Raw genomic sequence first — 22,510 nt, forward strand, 5'->3', positions numbered from 1 at the left:
GTCTGCTGACAGATGGATGAGGAAGAAGCTACAGCCTCGGATGATTAGGCACAACGTGTCCTACATTCTACCTTTCCTTCCCCTTGTAAGAAGAATATGAGAGATATTTCTATAACTGACTTGTATTGAATAGTTGCTCACCATGGAAGCTCACCCACATCAACGTCCAATCCAACAAATAATGGAACGGCCATTGCATCCCAAGGGTGCTTCTTGCCCCTTAAGGGGCTAGGTAGCTACACAGGTCACAACAAGAGTGGCACTCAGTAGAGCACAGACCTCCAACTCGGCAGCTTATTTCCTGCCCTTGACCTTAACATGTATTAATTGGCGTGGATTTTCATACACTCAAATATGAACCAAATTTGAAGTTTTAAATATTTAACTTAGCCGGTGAATATATAGCTGCAACTCTGTTGCTCGACAGACAAAAACTGTACAAAAAAACTCGCCAGCGATCGCTATACAGGTTGCGGGTGTGCCCATCAGCGCCATCTGTCGGCCAGATACCAAGCTCTATGTAAACAAAGACTCAATTTTCTCTCTGTCGACGTGTCGACAAGACGTACTTTACTCGCTGTTGCTAACTGGAGTTTTTTCACATCATCTTTGGTGAAGTACTATATTCTGGTTTTGAGCTTTCGCTGTGCAGGGTTTTTCTTCAAATAAATCCTTGAACTCTTTTTTGTATCGGATTCTTTGTTGATGACTTAGATTGTTTTTTGGAATTTTCCCTTGACCAATTCAAAATGGCTGACCTTTCACAAGTTCCCAAGTTTAGAAAATGCAATGCTAGGGACTGTTCTAGGCGTCTTCCAAAGGCTTCTATCGACCCTCACACTGTTTGTTCCAATTGTCGGGGTAAAACCTGTCAATTGGAAGATCGGTGTGAGGAGTGCGTGGGCCTTTCGGAATTCGATTTTATCGAATTTGAAAAGTACACACGCAGGCTAGAGAGAGATAGAATTAGGAGAAGTTCTTCTAGGTCTATTGATGTATCCTCTCCTCATGCCCCACAACCTATTCCTTCCCCTGTAGTGGTTGTTCCTAACCCCCCTCCTAGCACTCAGGAACCATCGATGGCTGACATGATGCGTGCCATCCATGCCCTGGGGGAGAGAGTTGAGTCCCTTGCAAGTGACCGCAATCAACTCATGGCGGATGTTAAGGAGCTTAAGTGCCAAAGTGCCGCGGGAAGTGAGAAAGTGCCAAGTGAAAGTGTTGTGAACAGTGTTGCGCTTGAGGGTTCGTCTGTTCGTGCCTGTCGTCCTCCTAGTCCGGGACCTCTTGCAAGCTCCCAAGTCCAGGGGAGAAGCAATGTCGCACGACGCATGGGTTCGAGAGGCTTTAATCAGCGAACAGACGTTCCCTCCATAGTATCAGGCGTATCTCCCCAAGATCGCCCCTACCTACGTAAGACGAGAGAGCCCATTTATACCTCGTCGTCTGAAGGCGTTTCTCGTAAGAAACTTTGGACCAAGGTCTCACGGCCTTTAAAGCGTAAATCGGTCCCTTCAGGACAAGTCCAACGTCCCGGTTGTAGCCACTGGGTCAGTTCGGACTCGTTGCCGTCATCTGATGACTGCTCACCGCCTAAGAGAGGCAAAGCGGTACCGCTTCAGTCACTAACACCGTCTGTCGCCGCACCTGCTCCCGTTGACCCTAAATGGGCTTTGCTGCAAGACATGCAGTCCAAGCTTACGTCTTTGATGCAGGACTTTCATGCGGAGAAGGTTGCTACCGTACCTTCTGGCCAACAACCTTCCAAGCGATCGGTTGTGCGTCCTGTTGACGCTGAGGTAACCTTCTCGCGTCTACCAGTTGAGGTGGTTCCTCCACCGATGCGATCCAGTGTGGGTTGCCAGCCGCACGTTGACGTTAAGCGACGCACGGAGGTGGTTGTTGACGTTCAGGACGTTCAACAACCATCAGAGGTGACTTGTTTTGACGCTGTGCGTCAACCTCCGCAACCCGGTGTGGTTTCCACTGTTCAACCCAGTCGGTATAGACAGTATCGGGTGGACGCTGTGCGTCCTCGCGCTCCCATGGTTGTTGACAGTTCACAGACTGTGCAGCAGTTCCATGACGTTGCGTCCGGCTCCGTCACGCATGCACCAGTGCGACCGGACTCAGCGAACCAGACGTTGCCCACTCCGTTGCCGTTTCCTCATCAGTTTTCGGATGAGGAACTTTCTGATGAGGATGTTGCTGATCAACAAGACGATCAACAGTCAGAACTGGACGAGCCTAAGTCAACTCAACCATCTTTGGACTTTAGAAAAGTCTTGGCTATATTCAAAGAGTTGTTTCCTGACCAGTTTGTTTCTGTGGCTCCTCGTTCTCCGCCGTCAGAGTTTGTATTAGGCATGCCTTCTACCGCACCTGCCTTTACTAGACTCGTCCTCGCACGCTCGTCTAAGAGAGCTTTGCGGCTGATAGGAGACTGGTTAGAGTCCAAGAAGAGTTTAGGGAAGACAGCATTTACCTTTCCCCCAGCTAAACTCTCTTCTAGATCGAGCGTCTGGTATGCCACGGGAGAAGTTCTCGGCTTGGGAGTTCCTGCCTCTGCCCAGGGCGACTTCTCAAGTCTTGTAGACTCTCCCCGCCGCCTTGCCATGAGACGCTCGAAGATTTGTTGGTCATCATCGGACCTGGACCACCTTATGAAAGGGATCTTTAGGGCTTTTGAAGTCTTTAACTTTTTAGACTGGTGCTTAGGAGCCCTGAGCAGGAAAATCTCTTCTACAGATAAAGATATTTCTTTGCTCATTATGTCCTGCATGGACAAGGCCGTCTGTGATGGGTCCAATGAGCTAGCTGCCTCATTCACGTCCGGAGTCCTGAAAAAGCGAGAGTCTCTCTGCTCGTTCCTGTCTGCTGGAGTTACACCATGCCAGAGATCTGAGCTTCTCTTTGCTCCCCTTTCCAAGTGCCTGTTTCCAGAAGTCTTGATAAAGGAAATTGCTGCTTCGTTAGTGCAGAAGGACACTCACGATCTAGTTGCGTCCTCAGTTCGCAAAGCTCCCCCTTTGCCTTCATCTTCCGCTAGACCGAGGATAGACACTCCAGCGTCTCGCTTTATTCCGCCCTTTCGTGGCAGAGCCTCCAGCAGAGGAGGTGCTCGTGCCGAAGGGAAGCGAGGGAAGAGGAAAGGATCCAAGTCCTCTAAGGGCAGAGTCTGACTGCCCGCAACTTCAGACAGCAGTGGGAGCCAGACTCAAGAACTTCTGGCAAGCCTGGGAGAAGAGAGGCGCAGATTCACAATCTGTGAAGTTACTCAGAGAGGGGTAAAAAATCCCTTTTGTACGCAAACCCCCTCTAGCAACGTCTCCCATCGATCTCTCTCTCAGGTACAGAGAGGAAGAAAAGAGACAAGCCCTGAAACTGGAAGTGTCTCTTTTGCTAGAGAAGGGAGCGGTGGTCAAAGTCTCGGACCTTCAATCACCGGGATTCTACAACCGCCTCTTCCTAGTTTCAAAGAAGACAGGAGGGTGGAGACCGGTGCTAGACGTCAGTGCTCTGAATGTCTTTGTTACAAAGACGAAGTTCTCCATGGAGACCACAAAGTCAGTCTTAGCAGCGGTCAGAAGGGAAGACTGGATGGTCTCGCTAGACCTAAGGGACGCCTACTTCCACGTCCCCATTCACTCAGACTCCCAACCTTTTCTGAGATTCGTTTTCGAAAATGTGGTCTACCAGTTTCGGGCCCTGTGCTTTGGCCTAAGCACAGCTCCTCTCGTGTTTACGAGGCTGATGAGGAATGTGGCCAAATTCCTCCACTTATCGGACATCCGAGCCTCCCTTTATTTGGACGACTGGCTTCTCAGAGCCTCTTCCAGTCGTTGCTGTCTGAAGGATCTCAAGTGGACTCTAGATCTGACCAAGGAATTGGGACTCCTAGTCAATTTGGAAAAGTCGCAACTGGTCCCATCCCAAACTATTGTGTATTTAGGGATGGAGATTCACAGTCTAGCTTTTCGGGCTTTTCCGTCGGCCCCCAGAATAAGTCAAGCCCTGTTATTCATCCAGAACATGCTGAAGAAGGAACGCTGCTCAGTCAGGCTGTGGATGAGTCTGGTAGGGACGCTGTCATCCCTGGAACAATTTGTGTCACTAGGAAGACTACACCTCCGTCCTCTTCAATACCATCTAGCTTTTCACTGGAAAAAGGACAAGACGCTAGAAGCGGTCTCGATCCCGATTTCCGAAAAGATAAAGTCTTGTCTGACTTGGTGGAAGGACAATATCAACCTAAGAGAGGGTCTTCCCCTGGCTGTTCAGACTCCCAACCACGTTCTCTTCTCGGACGCATCGGATGTGGGCTGGGGCGCGAAACTAGACGGTCGGGAATGCTCAGGACTGTGGAACTCGAGTCAGAGGAGCATGCATATCAACTGCAAGGAGCTGTTGGCAGTACATCTGGCCTTGAAAAGCTTCAAGTCTCTCCTTCGAGGCAAAGTGGTGGAAGTAAACTCAGACAACACCACGGCCTTGGCGTACATCTCCAAACAAGGAGGTACCCACTCACTGACGTTGTACGAGATCGCAAGGGACCTGCTCATCTGGTCAAAAGGTCAAGACATCTCCCTAGTAACGAGGTTCATCCAAGGCAACTTGAATGTCATAGCAGATTGTCTCAGTCGGAAAGGGCAAGTAATTCCAACAGAATGGACCCTCCACAAGGATGTGTGCAAGAGACTTTGGGCCACTTGGGGCCAACCAACCATAGATCTCTTTGCAACCTCGCTGACCAAGAGGCTTCCAATCTATTGCTCCCCAGTCCCGGACCCAGCAGCAATACATATAGATGCCTTCCTCCTAGATTGGTCACATCTGGATCTCTACGCATTCCCACCGTTCAAGATTGTCAACAAGGTACTGCAGAAGTTCGCCTCTCACGAAGGGACAAGGTTGACGTTAGTTGCTCCCCTCTGGCCCGCGAGAGAATGGTTCACCGAGGTACTTCGATGGCTAGTAGACGTTCCCAGAAGTCTTCCTCTAAGGGTGGACCTTCTACGTCAGCCTCACGTAAAGAAGGTACACCAAAGCCTCCTCGCTCTTCGTCTGACTGCCTTCAGACTATCGAAAGACTCTCGAGAGCTAGAGGCTTTTCGAAGGAGGCAGCCAGTGCGATTGCTAGAGCAAGGAGAGCGTCCACCATTAGAGTCTACCAGTCGAAGTGGGAAGTCTTCCGAGACTGGTGCAAGTCAGTTTCTGTATCCTCGACCAGTACCTCTGTAGCTCAAAAAGCTGATTTTCTCTTATACCTGAGAAAAGGACGATCCCTTTCAGCTCCCACTATCAAGGGCTACAGAAGCATGTTGGCATCGGTCTTCCGGCATAGAGGCTTAGATCTTTCCAACAATAAAGATCTTCAAGACCTCCTTAAGTCTTTTGAGACCACCAAGGAGCGTCGTTTGGCTACCCCTGGATGGAACTTAGACGTGGTGCTAAGATTCCTCATGTCAGACAGGTTTGAGCCGTTACAATCAGCCTCCCTGAAAGATCTCACTCTAAAGACTCTTTTATTGGTATGCTTAGCCTCGGCTAAAAGAGTCAGTGAGATTCATGCCTTCAGCAAGAACATCGGATTTTCGTCAGACAAAGCCACCTGTTCGCTGCAACTTGGTTTTCTAGCCAAAAATGAGCTGCCTTCTCGGCCTTGGCCTAAATCTTTCGATATTCCCAGCTTATCGGAGATCGTAGGCAATGAACTAGAAAGAGTCTTATGCCCTGTTAGAGCTCTTAAGTTCTATTTAAAGCGTACCAAACCTTTACGAGGCCAATCTGAAGCTTTATGGTGTTCAGTTAAGAAACCATCTTTGCCTATGTCAAAGAATGCTTTATCATACTTTATCAGATTGTTAATACGAGAAGCTCATTCACATCTGAGTGAGGAAGACCGAGCTTTGCTTAAGGTGAAGACGCACGAAGTTAGAGCTGTAGCAACTTCCGTGGCCTTTAAGCAAAATAGATCTCTGCGAAGTATAATGGACGCAACCTATTGGAGAAGCAAGTCAGTGTTCGCGTCTTTTTATCTAAAGGATGTCCAGTCTCTTTACGAGAACTGCTACACACTGGGACCATTCGTAGCAGCGAGTGCAGTAGTGGGTGAGGGCTCAACCACTACAATTCCCTAATTCCATATCCTTTTAATCTGTCTCTTGAAATGTTTTTTAATGTTGTTTTTATGGGTTGTCCGGAAGGCTAAGAAGCCTTTCGCATCCTGGTTGATTTGGCGGGTGGTCAAAGTCATTTCTTGAGAGCGCCCAGATTAGGGGTTTGATGAGGTCCTGTTGTATGGGTTGCAGCCCTTGATACTTCAGCTCCTAGGGGTCTATCAGCATCCTAAGAGGATCGCGAGGCTCCGTAAGGAAGACGTACTTATAAGGCAGAGTAATCGTTCAAGTCGACTTCCTTACCAGGTACCTATTTATTTTGTTTTTGTTATTTTGATAACTTCTAAAATGAAATAAAAACTCTTAGCTCATAAAATGTAAACATATTTTACTGGTCTCTACCCACCATCCTGGGTGTGAATCAGCTATATATTCACCGGCTAAGTTAAATATTTAAAAATAATATTTTAATTATAAAATAAATTTTTTAATATACTTACCCGGTGATTATAAATTAAATGACCCTCCCTTCCTCCCCAATAGAGACGCAGTGGGACGAGGAGAAAATTGAGTCTTTGTTTACATAGAGCTTGGTATCTGGCCGACAGATGGCGCTGATGGGCACACCCGCAACCTGTATAGCGATCGCTGGCGAGTTTTTTTGTACAGTTTTTGTCTGTCGAGCAACAGAGTTGCAGCTATATATTCACCGGGTAAGTATATTCAAAAATTTATTTTATAATTAAAATATCATTTTATGTTACCAAATTTATGGCTGATTGCAAATTGAACATTTTGCTTGACCGTGACTTTGACCTAAATTTAATCATTTCCAACTTTTTACATAACAGTTAATCCCTGCAAGTTTCAAATTGTGGCCAGGAAGCTGTTCATAAATACAGTACACACAAACAGGGGGTAAAACATAACCTCCTTCCAACTTCATTGGCAGAGGTAAATAAAAATGTACCTAAAAATATCCTCCCATGGATAGTGGGCTGTAAAGATGCATGACACCTCCAGACTCAGATCTTTAGCGCTTGATCCACTGACACGTTCTTCCTGAAGGCTACAGTAGATCCAATATCATGGCTTCGTGTGGTCATGTCTGGGGTGGTTCCCTCATGGGAGTAAATGCTTGATTGTTCCATAAAGGGATGAGTTGTAGTGTCTCACCCTCCAGAACAAAAGAGTAAGTAATTCATCTCCCTGCTTGTCCTCATTATAGGGAGGAGACAAAAAAGGATCAAAGTCTTGGCTGTTTGGTTGCTAGGTCCCTGCCACGAAATCCTGAACCAAGGTGATGAAGATCTTCTATCCATAAGAATGGCTGGTGACACCGGAAAAGATATGCCGTTTTCCTACTCGCTTTGCCTGGGCTAACTCGTGTTCAAACAGTTCCGACTAAAAGACCTGAGGACTCGTGAAAATACTCCAAACAGCTTGAGCCCGCCCATCCTCAAGAGTCTTGTCGATTCTTGTGAAGAGTCCATGTCTGAATCCAAGTTGAACACTTGGATTTGGACTGAGTGGTATCTTTACCATGGAAACTGACGAATGAAGAAAGATAAACAGTTAACCTGCATACCATTTGGCATGTGGATACTTTGAGTAAACAGGGTCCCTCTGAATCTCGATGTCTTCTAATAACTGTAGAGGAATCAGAGAAACAGGGAAGAGATGACATAAGCATCTAGGATTCCCGGAAATATTGGAAAGCACCTTTGAATTTAGCTAACAGTCTGCGACTAGGAGAGTCGGAAGTTTCTTATTCTACTGCATGGTGAGCAGGTCGAGTGATGGTGAGAGAACGAATCCTTTCCACTAAGTAATAATGTAGGGATAGCCAAAAAACCATATACCAAGACTGTTGATTGAGCATGTTTCTCCAACAGTGCTATTGTCTGAAAGAACCTTGAGCAACCGCATCACGCCTTCTATTCACAAAAGTGCACATGCTTGATAAGGGTTTGTGAATGAGGACCCTTTGTAACATGAGACATGAATGGAAGCATTATTGGCCTATATCGCTATCAAGTGCTCTATCAATTTTAAATACTTGCAAACTAGAAATCCAACCCGCATTCCTGGTAGGTTGAGAAACAGGTACATTCCTTCTATCAATTACATACTCTAGACAAGTGAAAATTCAGGTGAGTGGCTTATCCCTTATGTCTAAGGAGTACTCAAAACAGTTCGGTATGCAATTGCTAGGGTAGAGCACCCCATAATCCTGTAGTCACCCAACCCGAAGGTAGGGGGAGCTCCTTTTAAAAATGTTATTTTTATTAATAAAATAAATTTTTGAATATACTTACCCGATAATCATGTAGCTGTCAACTCCGTTGCCCGACAGAATTCTATGGAGGGATACGCCAGCTATCACAATACTAGAAGGGGGTGTACTTACCAGCGCCACCTGTGGCCAGGTACTCAATCATTTGTTGTTTACACCTCCTCAATTATTCCTCGGTCCACTGGTTCTCTCTGGGGAGGAAAGGGAGGGTCGATTAAATCATGATTATCGGGTAAGTATATTCAAAAATTTATTTTATTAATAAAAATAACATTTTTCAATATTAAACTTACCCGATAATCATGTAGCTGATTCACACCCAGGGAGGTGGGTGAAAACCAGTGTACATGATTAAAGGATAGCTAAGTATCCCAAATTTCATATAACAGTTATCTCAAATAACAATGAAATAATAAGTACCTGGTAAGGAAGTCGAATAGAACCGTTACTCTGCCTTTTATTTAAAGTTCGTCTTCCTTACTGAGCGCAGCGTTCCTCTTGGAGGCTGAATCAACCCAAAGGTGCCAAAGTACAAGGGGTTGCAACCCTACTAAAGGACCTCTACCAAACCTTTAACCCAGGCGCTTCTCAAGAATGAATAGACCACCCGCCAAATCCAAGGATGCGGAAGGCTTCTTAGCCTACCGTAACAACCATAAAAACAACAACAAAAGTATTCAAGAGAAAGGTTAAAAAGGTTATGGGATTATGGGAATATAGTGGCTGAGCCCTCACCTACTACTGCACTCGCTGCTACGAATGGTCCCAGGGTGTAGCAGTTCTCGTAAAGAGACTGGACATCTTTCAGATAAAATGATGCAAACACTGACTTGCTCCTCCAATAGGTTGCATCCATAATGCTCTGCAGAGAACGGTTTTTATTAAAGGCCAACGAAGTAGCTACAGCTCTTACTTCGTGGGTCCTTACCTTCAGCAATGCAAGGTCTTCCTCCTTTAAGTGAGAATGTGCTTCTCTGATCAGAAGCCTTATATAGTACGAAAGCCCATTCTTGGACATGGGTCTCGAGGGTTTCTTGATGGCACACCATAAGGCTTCTGACTGTCCTCGAATAAGTTTAGACCTCTTCAGATAATATTTGAGAGCTCTGACAGGGCAAAGAACTCTCTCTAGTTCGTTACCTACCATGTTGGAGAGGCTAGGTATTTCGAACGATCTAGGCCAAGGACGTGAAGGAAGCTCGTTCTTTGCTAGGAATCCAAGCTGAAAAGAACATGTAGCTGATTCGGTTGTGAAACCAATGTTCTTGCTGAAGGCATGAACCTCACTGACTCTCTTAGCTGTTGCAAGGCAAACGAGAAAAGCAGTCTTGAGGGTAAGATCCTTGAAGGAAGCTGACTGGAGAGGTTCGAACCTAGATGTCATAAGGAACCTTAAGACTACGTCCAGATTCCAGTCTGGAGTGGAAAGACGACGTTCTTTAGACGTCTCAAAAGACTTGAGAATGTCTTGAAGGTCCTTGTTGGAAGACAGGTCCAAACCCCTGTGGCGGAGGACTGAGGCCAACATGCTCCTATACCCTTTAATCGTAGATGTTGAAAGGGATCTCTCATTCCTAAGATGAAGAAGGAAGTCAGCTATTTGGATCACAGAGGTATTGGTAGAGGATATTGAATTGGCTCTACACCAGCTTCGGAAGACCTCCCACTTAGACTGGTAGACTCTACGAGTGGAAATTCTTCTAGCTCTGGCAATCGCACTGGCTGCCTCCTTCGAAAAGCCTCTAGCTCTAGCGAATCTTTCGACAGTCTGAAGGCAGTCAGTCGAAGAGCGTGGAGGTTTGGGTGCAACCTGTCTACGTGTGGTTGACGTAGAAGGTCCACTCTTAGAGGTAGAGTCCTGGGGAAGTCGACTAGCCATTGACGTACCTCTGTGTACCATTCTCTTGCAGGCCAAAGGGGAGCAACCAGCGTCAGCCGTGTCCCTTCGTGCGAGACGAATTTCTGCAGAACTTTGTTTATAATTTTGAACGGAGGGAATGCGTACAGATCGAGATGGGACCAGTTCAGAAGAAAAGCATCTACATGAACCGCTGCAGGGTCTGGAACAGGGGAACAATAAAGCGGAAGTCTCTTGGTGATGGAGGTGGCAAACAGGTCTATGGTAGGTTGACCCCACAACGTCCAAAGTCTGTTGCACACACTCTTGTGGAGGGTCCATTCCGTGGGAATGACCTGATTCCTTCTGCTGAGGCGATCCGCTGAAACATTCATATCGCCCTGGATGAACCTCGTGACCAGAGTGAGGTTTAGACCTCTTGACCAAATGAGGAGGTCCCTTGCGATCTCGTAAAGGCTCCTCGAATGGGTCCCTCCTTGCTTGGAGATGTAAGCCAAGGCTGTGGTGTTGTCTGAATTCACCTCCACCACTTTGCCTAGCAGGAGGGACTTGAAGTTCAACAGGGCAAGATGGACTGCTAACAGTTCCTTGCAATTGATGTGGAGTAATCCTTGTTCCTTGTTCCACACTCCTGAGCATTCCCGTCCGTCCAAGGTCGCACCCCAGCCCGAGTCCGATGCATCCGAGAAGAGATGAAGATGGGGGGTCTGGATGGCCAATGATAGACCCTCCTTGAGAAGAAGATTGTGCTTCCACCACCGGAGAGTGGTCTTCATCTCTTGGTTGATAGGGATAGAGACTGCTTCTAGAGTCGAGCCCTTGTCCCAATGAGCTGCAAGATGGAATTGAAGAGGGCGGAGGTGGAGTCTCCCCAGCTCGACAAACAGGGCCAGAGATGAGAGGGTCCCTGTGAGACTCATCCACTGTCTCACTGAGCAATTGCTCCTCTTCAGCATGCTCATGATGCACTGTAGGGCTTGGTTTATCCTGGGGGCCGATGGAAAAGCCCGAAAATCCCGACTCTGAATCTCCATTCCCAGGTACACAATGGATTGGGAGGGAATGAGTTGAGATTTCTCTATATTGACTAATAGACCTAGGTCTCTGATTAGATCTAAAGTCCAAGAGAGGTTCTCCAGACAACGACGACTCGTGGAGGCTCTCAACAGCCAGTCGTCTAGGTAGAGGGAGGCTCTGATGTTCGATAAGTGCAGGAATTTCGCTACATTCCTCATCAGATGAGTAAAGACCATAGGAGCTGTGCTTAGGCCAAAACACAGGGCTTGGAACTGATAGACAACCTTTCCGAAAACGAATCTCAGGAAAGGTTGGGAGTCTGGATGAATGGGAACGTGAAAGTATGCATCTTTCAAGTCCAACGAGACCATCCAGTCCTCCTGTCTGACCGCTGCTAAGACCGACTTGGTCGTCTCCATTGTGAACGTCTGCTTGGTGACATACTCGTTGAGAGAGCTGACGTCCAGCACCGGTCTCCAACCTCCTGTCTTTTTGGCCACAAGAAAGAGACGGTTGTAGAAGCCCGGGGATTGATGGTCCCGGACTATAACCACTGCCTTCTTCTGCACAAGTAGCGACACCTCCTGTTGCAATGCTAGCCTCTTGTCCTCTTCTTTGTAGTTGGGAGAGAGGTTGATGGGCGATGTGGTCAGAGGCGGTTTGAGGCAGAATGGAATCCTGTAACCGTACCTCAGCCAACTGACAGACTGTGCGTCTGCACCTCTCTTCTCCCAGGCTTGCCAGAAGATCTTGAGCCTGGCACCTACTGTTGTCTGGAGAATCTGAGAGTCAGTGCTTTCCCTTAGATGTCCTGGGTCCTTTCTTAGACTTGCCCCTGTGAGAGACTGGACGGGAGCTTCCTCGGCTGGGGGCTCTACCACGAAAGGGCGGTATGAACCTAGTGGCCGGGGTATCAGCCACTGGAGAGCGATAAGTCTTGGGGACAGAGGTGGTAACCTTAGACTTACGAGCCGATGAAGCTACAAGATCGTGCGTGTCCTTCTGTATCAGGGCAGCCGACAAGTCCTTAACTAGCTCCTCGGGAAAGAGGAACTTTGAGAGTGGAGCAAAAAGGAGCTGTGACCGCTGGCACGGTGTAATGCTGGCTGAGAGGAAGGAACACAGTTGTTCTCTTTTCTTCAACACCCCTGATACAAATAACGACGCTAGCTCACCCGATCCATCCCTGATAGCCTTATCCATGCAGGACATAATCAACATGGCAGAGTCTTTGTCCGCAGGAGATGTTTTCTTGCTGAGGGCTCCCAGGCACCAGTCGAGAAAATTGAACATTTCGAAAGCTCTGAACAACCCTTTCAGAAGATGATCCAGGTCTGAGAAGGTCCAACAAACCTTCGAGCGTCTCATCGCAGTCCTCCTAGGCGAGTCCACCAGACTTGAGAAGTCAGCCTGGGCAGAGGCAGGAACTCCCAAGCCTGGTGCTTCCCCTGTGGCATACCAAACGCAACCTTTCGATGCGAGCTTCGTTGGAGGGAACATGAAGGAAGTCTTGCCCAGGTGTTGTTTAGACTGAAGCCACTCCCCTAAGGTCCTTAAGGCCCTCTTGGAGGATCTAGCTAGGACAAGCTTAGTATAGCTCGACTTAGCTTGTTGCACGCCTAGCGAAAACTCAGATGGAGGAGAGCGGGGAACAGCAGAGACGAAGTGGTCAGGGTAAAGCTCCCTGAGTAGAGCCAAGACCTTTCTAAAATCAACAGACAATGGAGAAAGCTTAGACTCCTCCACGTCTGATGAGGGATCAAGATGTGCCTCCTCATCATCCGACACTTCATCAGCAGAAGGTAGCGAAGCAAAAGGACCAGAATGCTGAACCGCAGAGTCAGAACGGGTAGGAACAACAACAGAGGTTTCCTCAACTTGAGGGAGAACCTGAGGTTCAGACTGCATAGGTTGAACAACAGTCGGAGCAGAAGGCAGGTGCAAGGGTGAAGGAGGTTGACTCCTAGCAAGAGTTGCACCCAAGGATTGCACCAGCTGAGCGGAGGACGGAGGCGGAGTAGTCCGTTCCTGTTCCTGAGAGATGAGTGGAGCATGAGAAGGTTGAGGCTGCGCAGAACAAGGTAAAGTTCTAGCAAGCTGAGGCTCCTGAGGCGCAAGTGCATGGTGTAGATGAGCTTGCCTAGATGAGGGTTGAACTCGGTGCAGCGCTGGTGCAGCAGACAGACTCACAGAGGGGAGAGGTTGTTGTACCCCAACCGAGAGTTGCACCACTGGTGGAGCAACAAGGGGAGGAGGAGGAAGAGTGTAACTCTCCTGATCCCCAAGCAGAGGTTGCCTTAAAGAAGGCTGAGGCTGAACAACACTGTGAACAGCAAACTCCGAAAGTGGTTCAACATCGTACGCCTGGCAGATGGTGCTGCGACCAGGCGGAGCAGGTGCAGGCTGGGCGAGCACAGGCGGAGCAGGTGCAGGCTGGGCGAGCACAGGTGCAGCGAGAACAGGTGGAGGGAGTGCAGGAGGTGCAACACTCTCAGCCCGACATTCACGCATTAAGTCCGAAAGCTGAACTTGCATGGACTGAAGCAGGGTCCACTTGGGGTCGGCAGAAGCGATAAAAGACTGAGGTAAAGTCACAGTCGGGGTCTGTATAGGCAGAACCTTACTCCTCTTGGGCGGAGTACTGTCGATCGATGACAGAGGCGAGTCGGAGCTGAGCCAATGACTGCAACCTGGCTGAGCACTCGCTGACTGAACTCTACGTTTAAGCGGTCTCGAGACCTGAGACCAACGTTTCTTCCCTGCATGAAGATCAGCGGACGAGAAGACGGGCTCAATCGTCTGCAGGTGGGAGTGACGGTCTAAGGAAGACACGCCCGCAACCACCGAGGATAATTCTGTGCGCCTAACAAGGCCTGTCGAACCCTTAAGCCCTTCGACATTGCTTCTCCCCTGGGCATGGGAGCTTGCAAGAGGTCCCGGACTGGGAGGACGACTGGCTCGCACAGAAAAATCCTCACGCACCACACTGGCACCACTAGCACTTGGCACTGCACAGACACTAGCACTCGTCACAGCACTGGCACTATTTCTACCCACTGCACTCTTGACCTTCAGTTCTTTAACCTCGGCCATCAGAGACTTATGGTCACTTACCACTGATTCTACTTTATCTCCTAAAGCCTGAATAGCACGCAAAACAGTTGACATATCAGGCGGAGGGCACACAGTAGGTTCGGGGGTAGCCACTACAGGGGTAGGAAAAGGTAGGGGATCATGAGGTGAGGAAAACATAGAAGAGTGAGAAGAACTTCTCCTAGCTCTAGTTCTCTCTAACTTGGATGAATATTTTAAAAGACGTACAAAATCCAATTCCGAAAGTCCGGCGCACTCCTCACACCGATTTTCTAATAGACAGGGCCTGTCCCTACAGTCAGAACAAGCGGTGTGAGGATCTACCGAGACCTTCGGAATACGCCTATTGCAAGACCTACATCGTCTATGGGAGGGAGCTTGCGAAACGTCAGACATCTTGTTTCAAAGAGTAAGTCAAAGGGTGATCCAAAAAACAAGCAAAAATTCATTAACCGTTAATCAGAGTTTATATAAAAGCTAACTAGCTAATATAAAAAGGATTCCAGTATGCGACAGCCGTTAATCTAAGAGAATACTTCACCAAATATCCATGAATAAACTCGAAGACCATGAGCGTATCCCAGAACGTCTAGCCGGAAGCACGACAGAGGAATAATTGAGGAGGTGTAAACAACAAATGATTGAGTACCTGGCCACAGGTGGCACTGGTAAGTACACCCCCTTCTAGTATTGTGATAGCTGGCGTATCCCTCCATAGAATTCTGTCGGGCAACGGAGTTGACAGCTACATGATTATCGGGTAAGTTTAATATTGAAAATAGTAAAACTGCAGGAACTATAGAAATCGCTGGCGGTGCCGTGTGGAACCAGCATTCATGTTGACAGAAGAAGTCTCTGTAGACTTCTTGTCAATACAGATGGAAGTGTAAGAACCCATGTTTACACTGTAACAATCACTGTTTTCCAGGGAGCCCCTAAGCTGAAATTCTCAAGTATTTCCACATAATCAACCTTCTATATGGGAGTCCTAAAGAACTTTATTCCATATTACTTAATACGCAGATCAAGACACGAGGCAGGGAGACTTTGTCTCAATTCTGAAGTGATTCCCTTGTAGAAAAGTAAAAAGGGATAATCCCTGAGACAAGTGCCGATTGAAAGTGCTCAAAAGAGACTGACGTGAACACTTGTGGAATGGAGGCTAGTCCAAAGCACCAGGCTTTATCTTTGAATTGGTAGCTACTTTTTCCAAAGATGAAGAAGATTAAACCTCCGGTGCGACAGAGGGAATGGATCCTTCTGGTCTAAGGGGACAGAATGGTCATCTTCTTAGGGCGAGTCATACACTGCTAGATGTGGCCAGGCTGGAGAACCAAGCAGGATGATCGATGACCGGTCTCCGATTCCCTGTTGACTATTCCATTCGTAAAAGTAGGCTGTAGGAGTCTGTAAACCTTCTCGATGTCCCTCATATTTTCTCCATTCCTGCCAGTATGGTTCGAGTTCTGGTAGATTACAAGCGAAATCGGAATGCAGGTATGGAATGTAGTGTCCCTCCCCATACTGAGCGGCATGTAGTTGCTAGTCAGAGCTGCAGAAGGGCACTGAATTCTGAGACCCTTTCTGCCTTTCCTTCTTCTATCACTGTAACTGGAAGGACAGGTTGCAAGTGAACAGGAAGAGCCCGTTGTAGCCAACTGGACCTGTAGGTAGCCAGATTTTTCCTCAGCATTCTCTTAAGGTGCTATGGGAATCTCAGAATAGTTATCCTTGAAAGACTGGGTGCTTTGTGGTAAATGATTGGTGAAAGAGGAGACCTGTTTGTGACTTCTTCCACCATTATCGCCCTGCTGTTGTTCCCTCTGTCAGAGCCGGGTTGCAGCTCTTGTATCAATGTATTTAGTAAGAAATATAACTCTCTTGACTGCCATGTCTTGAGAAGTGAGAGACAATGTTATTCCTTTCCTCAGTTTCAAATGGCATATAAGGCATCTGAATGATGCATCAAGAAGCTTTTGTTTTTTTGCATTTGAGTGGATCAAATCCAAGCACTTCCTTGTACCTGGGCTTTGTCAAATCCTGGGTCATAGTCCAGGCCATGGCTGTGATCATCTAGCAATCAAACCTTGATGTAGCTTGAGAACGTGACAGGACGTTGTGTACTAGGGCTCGAGTCTCCATCCGGGTCCTTAGTGTCAGAGTGCACTCTTTAGATTCGATCAACTGGGAGGGTGTCTGCGAAAATTCGGGGACTAGGATGCTATCAACGATCATAATGTAAGGAATTCTATTACTCAGAGGAAGTCTGAACTGCCATACTGAGCACTTCAAGGGAAGTTGTCTCTGGCACATTCTTCCTGAAGAAAATACACAAGAGATAGAATAGGATCCTAGGCCAAAAACATGCGTGCATGACGAGGCATCAAGGTGCTTGTATGAGTGCTGAGATCAGAATTGGGATGCCACCTGTTTCAATGTTTTAAACACGACTGTTACCGTCATCATAATTTTCAAAATACCTATAAATACAACAGGAACACCTTTATTCTTCTCTAAGGGGTTATTATTATCATTACTAAGTAAACTACAACTGTTACTTATCCAATTTTACCAAATATGGAGCTAGCAGCAACACCTCCATTCACTCACCTGCTAAACTCAAAAGTGGCTTGACTTCATTGCTCAGATGGGTGCGGATTACCCCTCACCCCACTGAGTATTCATAAAGGTGCTACAAGTCTTAGTGGTGCTCATGAGTATAAAGAGCGGAGAAGCATCACCACCCCTACGTTCACTCATACCTTTATCACTTTAATCGCAGCTGGGACTCTCTCCCACTCGTAGTGAACCTCCGCTGGTCTACGATTCACTCTCAGCACTTCTTGGCGATGTTGCCACCTCGAAGAGTGTTCCTCTCTCGCCATAGGAGCAAAGTGAGTAATGCCTGAAGGAAAAGGGATAGGCCTACTGACCTGGTGGGAGCCTGAGTTGGCACTGTTGGCGCCGGGACCTGAGACGGAATCGTGTTGCCAGATAGGACTGCATAAAGCAATCTCCGATCAGACAGAGGAGAGCCGCCTCAGTGAACATACCATTCCCCTGGATCAGTCAATGGTAACTGGGCAGGGAGGACCAAACAATGCCCTCAGAATCTCCTACATGAGAGCTTCACGAGACATGCACTACACTAGCAGTCCCCCCAAAAGTAAGCTCCTGTGCAGGAGAGTGAACCTAAGCAGGCACACAATGTTGGTCTGTTAAGACTCCCCTAGATTGTGAACAGATCCTGAGTGATCATGCGCTCCAAGAGGACGTGTTGTCACCACCAAGCGATTACGAGACAGATCGTAACTGTCATTGCTAGAGTGACCTGGAACGCTACCCTGTGCCTTGCGAACTACCTCGTGGGGTAGATCGCTCTTACCTGTTCGTGAGCGAGACACAGTGGGGGTTTGCGGGAGTGCCCAGGTGTTGTGCTCGCCACCCTCCCTGGGGAGCGCTGACAAACAGTGCTAACCTGATGCTGACGACTATTGGAGTCTCGTCAGAACCCAGTTGTGCGAGTGCGCTGGGTTGCAGGACGATCGTCAAGATCACCTGCGAGTTCCACAGAACTTTGCTCCAGAGAGCTAAGGGGGACCAGTATCAAAACACGCTATCACTTTCACGCTGCCAGGGGAGCATAAATGTTCAGCGAAGGCAGTTACTCGTGCTGGCAAAGGAGGCTGTCCATCCCCAAAGGGTCGAAGGGTACAGAAGGGGAAGGAAGAACCGGGTCTTCTTCTTGCTGTGTGCGCCTTCTCTCCAAGAGGAGGAAGTGCTCAGGGGGAACTCTGGCGAGAACCACCCTCCAGAACCTCTGATGGGAGAGAAACTGAGGAAAATGAAGGTTCTGAGGGCATGAGACCATGCAAGAGGGACTCCCTCATGTGGGCTCTAAAAGGAAAAAGGCCAAGACCAACCCCAGCAGGAGCGGAAATCTTTTCCTGCTGTGTACCCATCCCCAACTACTTCAGTACCGTGTTCTTAGAGGGCGGACCCAGGAGTCCGATGGACAGCCACAAAAGACCCAAAGTGTCTTGAGACAAGGTCTCCCATTGTGGAGCTGTTCCCTCCACCTCACTCGGGGATGGGAGAGAGAGAAACTGAACTGCACCTTGACCAAGAGTCAACCGACCATCACTTACACTTGGCCGTTAGTCGGAGAAGACTGATCGAGCGGAGTCAAAGAGGATAGTACCAAGGGTGAGGGAGAGAGGTCTGGACTGCAATTTCAAGGAAGACACCAAAAACAAGTCTCTCTTTTTGACTTCTTCCTCCTCCTGCCACACCTTTCCCACAAGAGGGATGGCCACTTACTTTGCTCTGGGCTTGGAGAAGCCTGCATGCAGAAGTGTCCTCTGCAAGCAGGCCAACGACGGTGAAGGTCAGGCGGCCAGCCTTCCTTAGGCAAACATACATACTGCATCCTCAAGCACCGCCACACCTGAGAGAAAATTTTTTATGGCAATACATCAGCTAGCGCTGTTCTCTTTTCCTAAGGTAAATAACGTAGGGTTCGTATACAGTGTAGGAACAGAGCAAAGTTATTAAAGTCTTCGACATTTCCAGCCAGAGAGAAAGTCTGCTCTCACTGATGGGTGACATCCAAGCTGTCAGTGATCCAGCCGGGGGTGGGGGGGTTTACTGCCTCCCCGCTACCGACAGATAACCACCATGTCGGTTGTTAATACCTCGTTGTAAGTTTTTAATTGCCGTATGCCCAGCTTCGCTATTATTATTCTCCATGTAAAGGAAAAGGAAGTGGCTATTCACATTTATTATTTCCAATCTGGTATTGGTATGACAACACACTAGTGGTCAGTTATGGAATTATGAAATCTCTTTTGGCACCGAAACTGCTGTTAGGGAAAGAGGCTTGCATCAAACCAAAACAGAACATCATGGAGGAGATCTCCGAGCATGATAAAATTGACCCATACGATGAATTTTTGTCATAGAATAATGAACAGGGAAAGTTTGAATAAAAAATTTTTTTATTCCTGTGTGTGCTTTAGATGCAAACATGAAGGGGAAAGGAGAGATTGGGGGACTGGCATTCGGCTAAATCAAAGGTATAATTAGTCTAATTACACAAAATAAGCCGTCTAACATTATTTCAATTTGATTATTTGATATCATTGGTTAGGCAGTTTTTCTGGACAACTCACTTTTCTGATGAAATAAGTTTAGGTAGGATGGAAAGTCTATAATGTGTATTTCAGATTAGCACATTTTTGCATCATAGAAAGGAAACTTCACTCAGTTTCAACTGTATTTACCTGTGAACCTTGCAATATCAATATGGTACTGTATGTACAAAGCCCACCGAATGGGAACGTGCTCTCTAAAAAAAGTTTTCAACAATATCATTTTACACATCACACATTTAAAGTAATAAGCAGGTACATTATACATACACAAATTTGACACACATAGCCTATATGATTTATGAATTAAAAGTCCTTTGGTTGGTCATCACTGCTATTAATGGTTAAGATTGATGAATAAGGCTTTTATTCGTCATAATTCTGACCAATTAGAAGGCTTGATTTTCCATTCAGTATGTTTAAACTTATTGGTCATAAATATCATTCGTTAAAATTATTATTCATACTATTTACTGGTACTTTTAAACGTTTAGAGATCTCGGTAAAAGTATCTTTGTATAACAGGACATTGTTTTAACAAGTGTCATCTTGATTCCGCAATCAATAATTCACTTTATATTTGTTATTTTGTATTTTAATTTCATTGTCAACTCTATTGCAATCATAATCATGGAAACACTATTCTATCTTATTTCTCTTCATCTTGTTTTGTTAAAAGTTTTCATAGTTTATATACGAGATATTTATTTTAATGTTATAACTGTTCTTAGAATGTTTTATTTTTCCTAGTTTCCTTTTCTCACTGGGCTATTTTCCCTGTTGGAGCCCGTTGGCTTATACCATCCTGCTTTTCCAACCAGCTTAGCAAATAATAATAATAATAATAATAATAATAATAATAATAATAACAAACCATTTGATGTATACGGATTCATTCAATCTGACAGCAGTTGAATTCAGATACTGCTATAAGCTAAGAAAATTTGATTAATTTGTCAAAAAAATTCAATGCCTGATGAAATTAACAGCAAAATAGACCAGTTTTTTTTCCTTAAATCCAAATTAATAATCATTTAATCACCCTGCCTTTGACTATCAGATCCTTCAAGAAACATTGCTTGAAACTTATGACCTTCCTGAAATGCATCGAAACTGAATTTGATATTTCTACAGTTACAAAAGTACCTCATCTCTACCCATGCCCCTCAGGTCTCGCGTTGTCTTGCTGAAATTCTGCTGAGAACAAGAGATCATGGCTCAACCCAATTTGACAATGAAGTTGCCCTATTACACTACTTCCAGCTTTGACCGTCTTTGATGTTTCACTACTTTTCTTCCCTATTTGTACAGAGAAAATAACTATTGGAATCACCGTTCTGTCAGCTTCGATGAAAAAAAAATGGGATCGAAATTGAACAAATATTAACAAAACTATGTCATATTTTAGGAGTGCTCTTAACTCAATGATTGCCAGCAATAACTATGTCATATAAGAGAGCCTGCTAATTTGGTTGACAATTTTGTCACCAAGGTTTGTCGTGCAAAGAGCAATTCAAAGTTAGACATGGCTTCCGTGCAAATAGAATTGGACAAAGAACAATAGTTTTTATTTAATGTATGAAAAAATGTTGTTTGATTCAATATTGGATAAAACACCAGACAGTGCACAGGCAAAATATATGGTTCATGTACTTTATTTGGCTCGAAATTGATTTACCAAATAATTACTGAATATTAGTAGAATTTTTTATATACGGTAGACAAAGCGTGTAGTATGTATGATAGCGGCCACCTGTATGCATGATGACGGCAGTGTATAAGGGGGTCGCAGAGGGGTGTTAGCCTCTTAATAGGTAAATAGGTAAGGACACAGCTTGTAGGTTAGGTTAGGTGAGAGCAGTTTAGGTTAGTTGATATCAATTTTCTATGAACACTGGATGAACTGGCCACTGATATACAAAGGCCCACAGAAAAGTTACATATACAACTAGAATTTTAAATCCAGGCAGGTCGAGCAAACCCTTTGAACGTTCGTTAAACGACAATACCTATCCAGGGTTATAGGCCGTAGTATAGGGGATGAATGTAGTTCGTTAGGACGGGGGACGGTAGTCTAAGGGGCGGGTCGCAGCGGGTCGTAGCGGGTCGTAGGTAAGGATATGGCTCCTATGTTAGGTTAAGCCGTGTTCTTATGATCGTTTCCCTCGTAAAATGTATTTTTATTAGGTCTGTCACAAGGAATTATAAAGAATCCTAGTAAATACAAAAAGGACAATTTAACCATTAAAATTAGCAGTGCAATATTTAAAAATAGTTAAAAGTAAGGAAGCCAGACTGCCCTGTTTCTTCTTTCTTCTTACCATCTTTGAGGTTTCCCCTAGGCCTCACAGGATGAAAGACTAGAGGTTTAAATTTGTATAGGCCTTTTTTCGTTGACATTTACGGCTAAATTTCCTCCTCAAATGCTAAAAGGTTGTTAAGCGAAGTCGCAGAAGAACGAAGGGACACACACGAACCAAAACAATGTCGTCGGCACTGACTGACGCTTCTTCTTCTTCTACAAATTGAAATGACGTGAACTGCTACAAAGAGGAATTATTATTATTATTATTACTATCCAAGCTACAACCCTAGTTGGAAAAGCAAGATGCTATAAGCCCAGGGGCTCCAACAGGGAAAAATAGCCCAGTGAGGAAAGGACATGGGGTAGACCCGGCATGTTTACGGCACCGTATTTTATTATTATTATTATTATTATTATTATTATTATTATTATTATTATTATTATTACTATCCAAGCTACAACCCTAGTTGGAAAAGCAAGATGCTATAAGCCCAGGGGCTCCAACAGGGAAAAATAGCCCAGTGAGGAAAGGAAATAAGGAAATAAATAAATGAAGAGAACAAATTAACAATAAATCATTCTAAAATAAGAAACAACGTCAAAACAGATATGTCATATATAAACTATTAACAACATCAAAAACAAATATGTCATAAATAAACTATAAAAAGA

At 45.9% G+C, this 22,510-nt stretch overlaps 1 protein-coding gene across 1 annotated transcript in view; it reads right to left on the reverse strand.

Moving 5' to 3' along the window:
• The window catches only part of LOC137635530 (kelch domain-containing protein 10-like), a 68,740-nt gene extending 46,693 nt beyond the window's left edge, over positions 1–22,047 (reverse strand). Inside the window, exon 1 of the mRNA XM_068368010.1 lies at positions 21,855–22,047. Within this exon, the coding sequence (XP_068224111.1) occupies positions 21,855–21,933 (79 nt within the window). The 5' untranslated portion in view covers positions 21,934–22,047. The remainder of the gene's footprint in view (positions 1–21,854) is intronic.
• Between the last annotated feature and the right edge of the window lie 463 nt (positions 22,048–22,510).

The sequence above is a fragment of the Palaemon carinicauda genome, unplaced genomic scaffold, assembly GCF_036898095.1.
Source record: "Palaemon carinicauda isolate YSFRI2023 unplaced genomic scaffold, ASM3689809v2 scaffold137, whole genome shotgun sequence".
Classification (NCBI taxonomy): Eukaryota; Metazoa; Arthropoda; class Malacostraca; order Decapoda; family Palaemonidae; genus Palaemon; species Palaemon carinicauda.